The sequence below is a fragment of the Lynx rufus genome, unplaced genomic scaffold (genome assembly GCF_022079265.1).
Source record: "Lynx rufus isolate CCGP_SWC_20201006 ecotype Redwood Valley unplaced genomic scaffold, mLynRuf1.p SCAF_11, whole genome shotgun sequence".
Lineage (NCBI taxonomy): Eukaryota > Metazoa > Chordata > Mammalia > Carnivora > Felidae > Lynx > Lynx rufus.
Genome location: NW_025814825.1, coordinates 20,630,142 through 20,641,930, shown reverse-complemented (window position 1 = coordinate 20,641,930; position 11,789 = coordinate 20,630,142). Strand labels below are relative to the sequence as shown.

Genomic DNA, 11,789 nt, shown 5'->3' with positions numbered 1-11,789 from the left:
GCCTTTCAAACTTGTCGACACACTCTTGCCTCCCTGGAGTCCCCAGACGTCAAGAGGAGGCTCCACAGGGACAAAAAAAGCTGTGGCTTTGACCTCAGAAGTCACAAGAACTCTGAATGCGGGCACCTGAGGACCAATGGGCCTGTGCATTCTGAGAGGCCCCCCGACAGAGAACCCTCTGGATTGGCGAGTCTGAGTTTCTAGCCCCTGCTCTGTCAGCAGATTCACAGGGTCACCTGGAGAATCGTGACCCCACTCACGGCCTCAGACTGGCGACAAGACTTCCTCTACATGTCCTGTTCCAGTGGCCCTGGACGCCCAGCTGAGTTCTGGCTCCCAGAAGCCACTCACTGAGAAATGCTCTCCAGTCTGGACCCACCCACGCCAGACCCTCCTCCTAATGACAAAGGAAGAGCTGAGGGCCACCACACAGGGGTCCTCCCCTAGGAGGCACCTTGCCAAGCTGGGTAGGAGGCACCTTGCCAAGTCGGGAAGCCCCTTCTGCCAGCATTATGGAGGAAGAGCAGCCCACAAAGCTTGGGCCGAACAGGCTACCCCCACCTCATCATCTGAGAGTTAAAGTAGAGGGCTCACTCCAGATTCCCTGGAGAATATTGGACTGGCTTGTGGACCAATTATCATCATCACCGTTATCACGAATCCTGTTTGGCTCAAGAGCCCATCCTTCAAATGAAACCTCTTGCAGAGCTCCAATAAGAAAAAAAGCCATCTGCCTGAAAATGGGGTTCAGGGGCCCACATCCCTGGTCTCCCTGTACAGCGGAGGGCCCCTACAGCTCTTGAAAATTGTTTAAACACTGCTAGGCTAGCTAAGCTCCCAAAACACGCAGCCGAACTATGGAAACTGACATCAGGAAAACCCTCCATGACTCCAAACGACCCAACTCCAGCCACTGTGACCTCAGAATGACAGGGAGCACTCATCATCAGACTGTAGGAACCCCAAGACAAAATAACTCCATCACGCTGCGAACGGAATGTGACTATTCTGTTATCCAGACTGTTCCATCTCTGGCCCTTTGAGTTCTTAATCCTTCTCTCTCACCCCCAATCTGCCATCCCTGTGACTTCAGAAACACCTAGAATTCCACATCTAAATGGTAAATCTAGGATGATGAAGTCCACACCTAGCTTTACATTTTCACAGATTCTTCCCTAAGACTTTGACACATGGACGATGTCATCGTGCTGGTGAGAGTGTTTATTACAGCGATGTGCCTGGTGCCACATTACACACTTGACACGGATCGCATCTGACTCTCCCCATTCTGTGAGCCCAGCATCACTGTTACCACGTTATACAGCAGAGGAAAACAGACTCGGGGTCGCCAAGAGGTGGGGCTGGGGTTCGGGGCGACACCAGTGCTCGCAGATAGCCCACGGGTGCTAAGAGCCCATGTCTGAGCCCATGCCATCTATAAGGATGACGCTAGGACCCTCCGTGGCTGCTGGGGTGATGATAAACGCTGCTTTCTAAAGCCACCAGACACCAGACGATCTTTTATAGAAAATAGGATTTATTTTCACATTTAAAGTGAACACAAATAAAAGCCCCAAATGTGTATCATATACATCATCAGATTTGTTAAACACAGAAAAATCGAAGCCCTCCGGAAAATACATGTCGACGGTCTTCCCGAGCACCAGGCACGCACACGCCATTTCCACTCTCCCTGACTTCATCGACTAGGCACAGCTCGCAGTGGGTTTGTCCCGGGTCTGTCTGCTTCTCCCCTCACGGACTCTCCTCAGAAACCGCGGCGGCGAACCAACAGGATTCACAGTGGCTGGGATAAAAGGCCTTGGCCGAGGACCCTTTGCAAAAGCCCCGATTACGTTCCAAAGGCCAAGCTCCGGGGTTCTGTGGCTTCTGCCACCAAGTGAGGTCATACCACGGCTTAGAGGGCTGTCACAGCTTCATCTCCAGTCCATCTTGTTAATTAAATTATTCTAATCAGAAGAGGATGTTCAACAGATACAGCGGCCCTTTTGCAGCGGCTGCCTTTCCCCCTTGGTCAAGGAAAAGGCAGAAACCTGTACCCGAAGCTAACCCCTCGGCACCCCCGATGTCCAAGGCACAGGTGAACGTGGGCTGGGGGATCACGGGTAAGGCCTGATGGCATCACGTCTGTGATGGATGGCCAAAAACGGGGTGGCGAGGGAGGGTGGACCCTGGGGCAGCGGTGCGGTGGGCCCCGTGGAGATCGGACATTCCCCACCGCGGCGTGCAACAAGGACAGACAAGTCTGCTGGAGCCCGAGGCGGCCCCCAGGGGAGCCCAGGCACGTGCAGCTGCCGCCAGCCTCGCGCCCTGGTCATGGCACCTCAGCTCAACTGGCCGCAGTCTGTGATGACGATCTTCTTGGACGTCTTCCCACTCCTGGAACCGAAAGATTCTATTTTCTTCACGACATCCATGCCCTCTTTGACATGGCCAAACACAACATGCTTGCCATCCAACCTGTGAGTTGAGTCAGGTAAGAGCGAGAGGTAGTGCGGTGTCACCCAACATCGCGGTCACTTGGGCAGGGAACTCTGTACCAAAGGCAGCAACTGTGTAGGGAGCCCGCGCTGAGAATCTGGACCCACCCCTCGAAGCTCCGGTATCAAGCCTTGCCGAGCTCCCCAAAATACACCGGAGGAGGTCTCCCTTCCAGGGCATATGCTCTGCCTCGCACGCCGTGTTGCCCTGGGCCACTTAACCTGAATCCTGGTAACTTCACCTATGAAAGGTGAACTATTCTTGTCCGGCACAGGGGGGTAACGGGGTTATCGAACCACTCCCACGAAATGAGAGGTCCGTGTACGGTCACGAGTGGCAAGCTAAGAGCTGGGATAACGAGCCTGGTGAAAATAAGTCCCGAGAGGCTCTTGATTTGAGAGTTCCAAGGATTCAAAAGAGAGCTCGGTCAGTGCCAGCAAGGCCACCGCTGGCTACCCCCCAAGGGCAGTAACGAAGGGGTTTCATGGAAGGAGCAAAGAGTAGGCAAGGCCAGCAGAGACCTGCTCAGCCCGGAAGGACATCTATGTCCCTTCCGGCTTGGAGGTTAGAGATAGCTGGTATCCACCCACCACTCAGGTCTCCCTAAAGTCCTAGGAAATGGGCTTTATTAAGTCTTAGCTCCAGGCCAGCTATTGTTCCCTTGACCCTATATGCCTCAGGGCCGGGACACAGGCGGGCTTTGGGCAGAGGAACTTAATAGGTGGTGGGTAATCCAGCAGGGAAGACATCCCTAAAATCCACGGGCATGTGGGCAAGAGGGCTCCAGGGTCCGTTCCAAGCCTGACGTGAAACCGGGAAACAACAGGCTAAACTAAGCAAATAGGCTTCTACCACAGGCCATCTTGAGGCCTGAGAACTTCTGCTGCATTTTCCCAAGCGTGTTTGGTAAAAGTCCTTTTGTGCGTGTGTGCACGACGCATGGAGAAAATCCCAGCTGACAGCAACAATGAAAACCCGATAAAGACACACTTCCAAGAACACCCCAAATTCTCCCTTAGTCCTTCCATGAACTTTATCCTTCTCCCATACAGACACACAGCCCAGGAGAGGCCTACTGTCCCAGGGCACAGTCCGGCCTCACACGACCTTCCCCTCAGAAGCACACACCGCTTCCTCTCGCTGCAAGGCCACCCCCAGGAGCCAGGAGCAGGGAACTCACCAGTCTGTCTTTATGGTGCAGATGAAGAACTGGGAGCCGTTGGTGTTGGGGCCTGCATTCGCCATGGACAGAACACCTGCAAAAATAAGGAGTGAGCCGTGCTGCCCCAGGAGGCGGCTCACCGGGGAAGTCATTCTAAAGAGCGGACAGTTCACACCCTGGCAAAGATGTTTAAGTCTGAAGATCCTGGAGCTGGAAGAGCAGAAGCGGGCCCAGAGGGCGACCAGCTCCCCAGGGCCTGTCCACCTATGCTGCCACAGGGAGGAGAGGCGGAGCCAGAACAGGCCTTTTGCAGGCTGCCTCTTGGGTCTCCAACGTGACACGAGGCTGGGTTTTGCTTCTCAAAGAAAGGCTTGTTTTTCAAACTGAGAGCTCAGAATGAAAAAGCTCCAGGAAAACCCAGCACCCCAACCCCGAGTGCTGAAGGCTGGGAGGCGTGTCGCCGGATATGGAGCGAGCAATGGTCGGACGGCAAACCTCCCAGGCGTGGGAGGCATGGTGGCGGCTGGTCAAAGCGCAGGGCTTTCCGACTGGGGAACGGCCGCCGCCACTCACCTGGTCCCACGTGCTTCAGTGTGAAGTTCTCATCAGGAAAGCGGCTTCCGTAGATGGACTTTCCCCCGGTGCCATTGTGGTTGGTGAAGTCGCCCGCCTGCAAGCACAGGGCACCTTCTGAGCGGTGGCCACCCAGAGCCGGCAGGGGGATGCCACTGCGGGGCTGGGGGGAGAGCCCCCGGCGCACCTCGGGCCCACCCAGCCAGAAGCCCCTCAGGCGCAGGGGTCAGAAAAAAAAAAAAAAAATCCAAGGACATAAGGAGTAATAAAACGACAAGGAAAGCAAGCAAAAATAAAGCTTAAGTACGTTCGGCCGTAACTACCTTGCCTTTCAAATGATTCACTTTTTGTTTTTTTTTTTAACCTGGGCAAGTTTTTAAATGATTCTCAAAGGATCTAATGGCCACTCTGAGAGGATTCGTAGGGACACAGAATTTTCTACCCACAACTCTTGGAGGGTGGACAGGGAGGTGGCCAGGGGTCCCCGTTCCCAAGTCCGATCTGTAGGGAGTGGCAGCGGCTGGCACATGCTAGGCCCCGCTCCCTGTCCGGCATCGCCCCCTCACCAGGCCCAGCGGTTCCCCTAAGTCCTGGAGACCCAGGACGGGGTCCCCCTAGGACTGGCATCCTTCCTCACAGCTTGCCTGAGGCTTCACAGAAGAGCTGCCAGCCCCAGCCCCGGCTCCCTGCCAACATCTCTATCTTCTCGAGATCTCATCCTCAGGTGAGAGGGATAACCTGAGCGGCCTGACCTAAGCATCCACAAACGGCAGCAGGGTGTCCCCAGAGAGGGATGATTCAAAACCCCGGCTTGAGCTTCCGGTGCCCCCAACTCATGCCTCAGAGAGTCTTCCGGCCTTGCAAGTCCCTGCCCCTGCCCGCTGCTATTCAGAGGAAGAGCCCAGCCTGGCTTAGGACCTCCACGTCAGCTCCCGCTTCATCCACAGCCCGCCGCAGGCAGAGCTGGGAAAGCCTCGGCAGCAGAAAGCCACAGGCTTGGCCAGACCTGTCCCCCAGCCGCAGCCTCCCTGCCCATCCCTGCAGTCGCCACATTGAACACGTCAGCAGGCCCAGTCCCAACCCACCGCCACTCGCCACAAGATGATGACAGCCCCAGGTCGGAGTGGAGGGAACGGGGGAGAGAATTCTGGGCTGGAAGGGCTTCAAAGAGGTCATGACATTCATGCCCCTGCCTCTATGGTCTGCTGGCCTCAACACATCAACCCCTGTCTTGGCAGGGTCTGACCGAACAGAGGACCCCTGGGGAGGTTCCTGCTGTCCATATCTGTCCCCAAACCTCTGATACAGCCAATACTGGTATTTTTGAAAAACAGGCGGCACAGGTGACTAACGAACACTCATCTGACCGAGAAAGATGCCCTTCTCCAGAAAGAGAAGCTCCAAGTCCAGACCTGTGTGTTCTTGTCTCTGCTGTCTTCTCCCTCCTCCTCTCCTATGCCAAGTGCTCAAGGGGACACAGTCAGAGACTGTCTGAATACGCTGGTCCTCCAAGGCCTGAAGATCTACCTGCCCCCGTCCCCCATGCATATCCGGACCTCAATGCTGGTTCCCCACCTCCACCCCCAACAGGCTCTGCCAGCCAGGCCATCCTGCCCCTTGCCCTGTGGCTCCACTGCCAGGGCAGGGAAGGGCTGTGGCAGCCCAGACAGGCTCTGCTGTGTCAGGGTGAGAAGACAGGCCGACAGAGTCATTCGTCGCTCTCCGTTGGGTATCTCCACACACCAGGCAGGTGCTCCCTCATTAATCCTCAAGACCACCCTACGAGGCGACCCATTACCACCCCCCACGGACAAAAGAGGAACTGAGGCAGGGCCACCATACCTGGCACATGAAGGACGGAATCACTCTGTGAAAGGTGGAGCCTTTGTAGCCGAAGCCCTTCTCCCCGGTACACAGGGCTCTGAAGTTCTCTGAGGGTTGAAGGAACAGCAAGTCAAGAGCCGGGCCTCAACTGCAGGGTCACAGCTCCTCTTCAAATTCCCGCTCCTGCCCCAGGAGGTGAGCAGGGTGTGGAAAGACCCCGGGACGCCTGAGTCTGTTCTGGCTGTGTAACCCAGGGCAAATCATCTCCTTCTCGAAGCTCAGTGTCTGAGCCCTGTGACAAGAGCACACGCTCCTGGCAGGGAGTCCCCGGGCCACGGAGCCACTACCCTGTCCCCCTGGCCACCAGGAGGGAGGAAGTTGTCCCAGAGGAAATTGACCTGTGCCTTCTACTGATTCTGAGGCTGTAGTGGACAGGTGGGCAGGGCTAACACTGAGGCTCAGAGAGGGACAGAAAGCTGGCCCAGGATACACAGCAGCTGAGCCTCCTGTGGAACTCCCATCTGGTCACAGGTCTCTGTGTCCCAACTTCTCTCACCATCCCACCCACCTGGGCCCCTCCCTCCTCCTAGACCAGACTCAGAAGACCCCCAGCCCCATCTTACCTGCTGTCTTCGGGACGACATCTGCCTTCAGCTGTGGGGAGAGAAGAGGGACAAGAGAAGGTGGTCAGTCCAGAGGCAGGTGACGGAAGGAACCTCCTCTCCACCCATCCCCCACAGTGGCTAAGGAGTCAGAGAGGGCACCATGGGCCACTCCATTCCTTTTGCTCCCAGCCCTCCACAAGAGGCAGCCGAGGCAGCTATCATTTCTGCCAGCTGCTTCCTGAACCCCAACCGGGAGGAAGCAGCCTCCGTTTCCTAATCTATAAGAGCTGACGATGCCATCCCGGCCTACTTCCAGGGGCAGAACTGGCAGAGCTACTGCAGTTGGGCCCCAAGCATCAAAGCCTCAGGCCCAGAGAGGGGCCAACCCAGCCCCTTAGAGAGGCAGGGGGGCGGGACGGTGGGTAAGGGTAGGCTAGAGCCCCATCCAAGCCCACCTCTTGCCTCCCAGCCTCAAGAGCCACCCTGGCGCCACCCCATTAAAATAAATGGGAGCAAGGAGGGTGCTCTCCATTTTCCAGAAGAGGAAACTGAGGCTTAACGAGGGCCTCTCGGTTCAAAACGGGGTCGGGCTTGAGCTACACCTGAGCTTCCGCTGTTACCTACCCCGCTATTTGTTTCTTTGTGAGTCAGGGGCAGGACAGGGGTGCCACCCTCGGGAGGATGGCGGGGTTGGAACTGGGGTGAAGGGCCCTGGGCACACTGACCCCGACTTGCAGGAAGGACATCCTGGGTCAGCCTGGTGGCCTAAGGCCCGCCCCGCACGAGAGGAGGCGGGCCGCCCGGAAACCACCTCGGCTCGCTCCCCGGCGCTCCGCAGGGGGCGAGCCCCACCGAGGGGGCGGGGCAGCGGGCCAGCTACGCGTTAAGCAAGGGCAGCCACGTGAGCACCCGGCCCGCCCGCAGCCCCGTCCCCGGAGCACCCCCCGCACCCACCTCTGAACTTCGGATCTGGGAGCTGACCACGCGAAGTCTCAGGACCTCTCCCCTACCCCAGGACGAGCCAGCAGGGCCCGACTCTCCCAGTCTACCACCTGACCTTGAGCTTTCACCTCCACACGTGCCCCCCACTTCCGCCTCCGAGGGGAGACCGGAAGAGACCAATCTGATGCGCCTTGCTAGGGATGGGGAAACTGAGGCCCAGAGCCCTGGTGTAGGGGGCAAGGTCACCCAGCGAGTCAGGCACGGAGCCGGGCCGAAGTCCAGTGCTCTCCGGGACCATCCCGGACGCCCAGTCCGGCGCGGCCCGGCCTGGTGCTCTCACCTCCAGCACCACGCGGCCGAGCGGCTCCCCGTCGGCGCCCACGTCCAGGTACACGAGCGGGTTCCGGGAGGAAGGGGACGGGTCGCCGGCGCCGCTGCAGGCGCGGGCCGCGGGGAGGCGCAGCGGCGCGGAGCGCGGGACCCGGAGCAGGCCGAGCAGGCGGGGACCGCAGCGTAGAGCCAGCATCGCGGCCGCAGGTCGGGGTGGGAGAGCGGCGGTACCCGCGGAGACCGTAACTGCGACAGTCACGCGCGCCCAGGGGGCCGAGTCAGCCGGGGCCGCCCGCCGCCGCCTTTATCTGCCGGGCCCGCCTCGCGGCCCCGCCCCCACCCGCCCCTCCGGGCCTGTCCGCGGGCGACCCCTGCCGGCCCCAGCGGTCAGCGCAGCCAGTGAGCTGCTCTTAACGCGTCCCCCGCGGTGCCAGAGACCTGAGGGACAGACACGACCCAGCAAAAGGAGGTCGGTTCCATTCTGTAAGAGTTCCAACAGTATGAAAAAAGAGAGAGGGAAAATATGCTGAAACGTGGTTAGCTCCAAAAGATGAGCATCGTGTGTTTCTATTTGAATATAACAAAAGGCTACATTCGCCCTTTGTATAGGCGCCCCTCCACCCACAGACCCTGCAGACAGAGACCAAGAGAGACGGTGGGTGAGAGATAAAGAAGGTGGAGATGAGAGGTGTATTAGAGTGAAAGATGGTAGGAGGACGCAGGCAGAGACACCTCCGGTGGTGACCACAGGCCTCCTGGTCCTAGCCTGGCCCTGTCTCCAGATGCTTCTATACATCGGATCCTCTTCCCATACGACTGCTGGAACTCAAAGGGTCTGGCCAGGTCCCAGCCCTCCACCAGGACTGGGTCTGACTACCGTCCCTTCAACCCCATAGACTGACAGATCTGGTCTCCAATAACTAGAGCAGCCGGCTGCTGGCTTCCTTGCTCCCCCAGTCATGCTAAGAGCACACCTGCAGGTAACATAGTATGGGGGCCATTCCATAGGTAATGCAAGGATGAGTGAGTGAAAAGGCAAGACAGAAGAGGAGGGGAAGTGAGAACTACCGCCTGGAAGGATTTACCCCACATGTTGAGGGGGGCTTCTTAAAAGCCTGGTAGGTATGGGAGGACCACGGTAAGTAAATAATAGGGGCCCTGGGGGAGCATCTCGGCTAACATCTTCACTCTCCAAATGGAAAACAAGGACCCAGATGGGGGAAGGCACTGCCCGGGGCTAGGAGCACCCTGGATCCTCCACTGCCAGCCTGTGCCAGTCTTCTCGGACCTCTCTGAGCCTCAGTTTCCCCTCTGGAGAATAAGGATATGATGGTAATCCTTACCCTGCTTGTTTCCAGGTCTGTTTCAAGAGGAAAATGAACAAGAGAGAGAGGAATGTGTCAACTGTTAAGCACTGTGCCGTGAGCATCAGTGATAGTTGGACTCTAGTCTTTGCTTCGGGTTTAGGGCTCAGACAGCAATGGGTCTCAGCTGCAGGGGCTCAGAGGTCCAAGGAGCCCCAGAGGAGGGTAGGGGCTGAACGTTGGAGTCAGGTGGACTTGAACTGAGACCCGAATCGGCTCCTGAGAAGGGGTCAGGCAGCAAAATGCTGGCCCATGTAAATTCACGAGGTTAGAGCAGAGTGTCCCAGGCTCATTAAAATTGTGGCTCGGCCCTTTTCTGGAAGTTCATAGTCCCCTTCTCTACTCCTGGCCCAGGAGGAGCCGGGTCATTCAATGATACCCCAGCTGGGTCTGGGAGCCCAGATGCTCCCCGGGTTCCAGCTCAGGATGGAGCCTCCCTCTGTCCTGGGGAATGCCTCCTCCTTTCTCATGGTGCTCGTGCCCTGAAGCAGAACAGGCCTGAGCAGGGAGCCATGTTGCCACCTGCCCCGTCCGGGCCCTCAGCAATCTCCCAGGGCCCCCCTGTATTGGTGCATACTGTAGACCGCAACGAGGAGGGAGGAATCAGCCCGCATGGCAGTGACAGGTGCTCAGCTCACACAGCCCTTAGCCGTGCCAGGTGGGTTAGTGGTACCCTGTTGTCCCTCAAGCCTGCTCTTGGAGGGTCTCCGTTTATCCCCCAGCGAAGCACGAGCAGCCCTCACGCAGGGGAGAGCTGCCTTCGTTCACTCAGACACTTTGTCCTCAGAGCCCTTCCCCAGCCCCTAGTTTGTCTGCACCCCACTGCAGCCTGGGAGGCGGTTCCATTTCAGAGATGGATTGCAAGAGATGGGAGAGTGAATTTCCTGGGAGTGCAGTGTTGGAACGATGATGAATCTGTCTGACCCCAGGGCCAGGGTTTGTTGCATGGGTCAGATCCTTCTCGCTGCCATTCAGGAGCTGGTAATGGGGTGGGGAGGGCAAGAGAGACAAGCTTGGGACAGACAACACAGCAAGAGGGGGGCTGAGGAGTTCGCCAGAAGTCTGTGGAGCTCAAGGGACAGGGCAAATGGTTTCTCCCTGGGGGATCGGTCCGGAGACAACCACCTCTGAGGGGCAGACACACAAAGATGTGGAAAGGAGATTCTAGAAGGGGAATGAGCCAGAGCCAGGCTGGGTACCTTCAAGGAAAGGCTACAATATGGACCATAAACTGAAAGGCTGGGGTGGGGGTTGGCGGGCAATCACAGAGGGTCCTGAAGGCCAGGCTGAGCTCTGACAGTGTTGGATAGCACTGGGGAACCATTGATGGTCCCGTGTCCCCATCTATAGGACCCCAGACTGAAAACCAACCCTGTCCACTCATGTTCCTCTACTCTCTTTGGAAAATCAGATGCCATCACTACCTCCTACCCACGCCAGGGAAAAGTTCCACCTTCTCCACGGGCTCAGCTGTGAAGTCGTCCCTCCTCGTACCGCCCTCAGTGGCATCAGGAGGAGGGACAGTGCCTGAGCTGTGAGCCATGAACTGAAACATGCCCAGCCCTCGAGGACTCCCAGCCCAGGTGACATTGGGCAAGTGTCAGCACTCACCTGGCTCTGAGGCTATTTATAGACTCTGTGTCATCCTCAGAAACAGCAGTTTCTCTCCACTCAGCCAAAGTGGCTTCTCATCCAGGGTGTTAATGGTTTTTGTCACCTAGGGATCCTGAAGGATCCCTTTAGGCATCATAGAGCCAAACAACAGTCCTGTCATGCTGACATTCAGGGGTGGTGAATTCAGATGCCTATGGGGGTGGGGGGCAGGCAGTGACATACACAAGTAAAGAGTAAAAGCATACTGGGCAGGCTCTAGGGAGAGAGGGAGGTGGCGCTGTGTCCAAACACCCCACTTAAAGGGGCAGCTGCTGCCCAGGCCAGCCAATTGTGTATGTGAGACCATGAACCCAGTATAGCCGGGTCTTCTCATTTTTCAATAAAAGCTGAAATCGTTAGGTTTTGTGGAAATCTCCCAATTAAAAAAAACTTTTTAATGTTTATTTTTGAGAGAGAGAGAGAGCGTGAGCAGGGGATGGGGCAGAGAGAGAGACAGAGACACGGAATCCAAAGCAGCTCCAGGCTTTAAGCTGTCAGCACAGAGCCAACGTGGGGCTGAAACTCACGAACCGTGAGATCATGACCTGAGCCGAAGTCGGACACTTAACTGATTGAGCCACCCAGGTGCCCCATAAAATCTCCCAAGTTTTAATATTTTTTTTAATGTTTATTTACTTTTGAGAGAGAGAGAGAGACAGAGCACAAGCAGGGGAGGGGCAGAGAGAGAGGGAGACACAGAATCTGAAGCAGGCTCTGAGCTGTCAGCACAGAGCTCAACGTGGGGCTCGAACCCACGAGCAGTGAGATCATGACCTGAGCCAAAGCTGGACGCTCAACCAACTGAGCCACCCAGGCGCCCCAAATCTCCCAAGT

General features: G+C 57.1%; 1 protein-coding gene across 3 annotated transcripts; it reads right to left on the bottom strand.

Moving 5' to 3' along the window:
- Positions 1–1,519: 1,519 nt before the first annotated feature.
- On the bottom strand, positions 1,520–8,227 carry PPIF (peptidylprolyl isomerase F). Of its 3 annotated transcripts, none has more exons than XM_047073045.1 (6): positions 7,949–8,227; positions 6,685–6,715; positions 6,080–6,168; positions 4,238–4,334; positions 3,683–3,758; positions 1,520–2,400 (listed from the first exon to the last, which is right to left on the bottom strand). In XM_047073045.1, exons 1-6 carry the CDS (start codon positions 8,132–8,134, stop codon positions 2,346–2,348), a joined length of 534 nt encoding a protein of 177 aa, XP_046929001.1. In that variant the 5' UTR covers positions 8,135–8,227; the 3' UTR covers positions 1,520–2,345. The 3 variants fall into 3 exon arrangements, with proteins under 3 accessions (XP_046929001.1, XP_046929000.1, XP_046929002.1); XM_047073044.1 differs by having other exon boundaries at positions 1,520–2,481; positions 7,949–8,225; XM_047073046.1 differs by lacking the exon at positions 7,949–8,227 and adding an exon at positions 7,291–7,418 and having other exon boundaries at positions 1,520–2,481.
- Positions 8,228–11,789: the final 3,562 nt, after the last annotated feature.

Coding starts and splice junctions, on each gene's coding strand:
- PPIF (XM_047073044.1), bottom strand. CDS start 8,134: ATGCTGGCTCTACGCTGCGGTCCCCGCCTGCTCGGCCTGCTCCGGGTC. Junction 6,716..7,948: donor TCGGCCGCGTGGTGCTGGAG/GTGAGAGCACCA, acceptor CTCTCCCCACAG/CTGAAGGCAGATGTCGTCCC. Junction 3,759..4,237: donor ACTGAAGCACGTGGGACCAG/GTGAGTGGCGGC, acceptor TTATTTTTGCAG/GTGTTCTGTCCATGGCGAAT.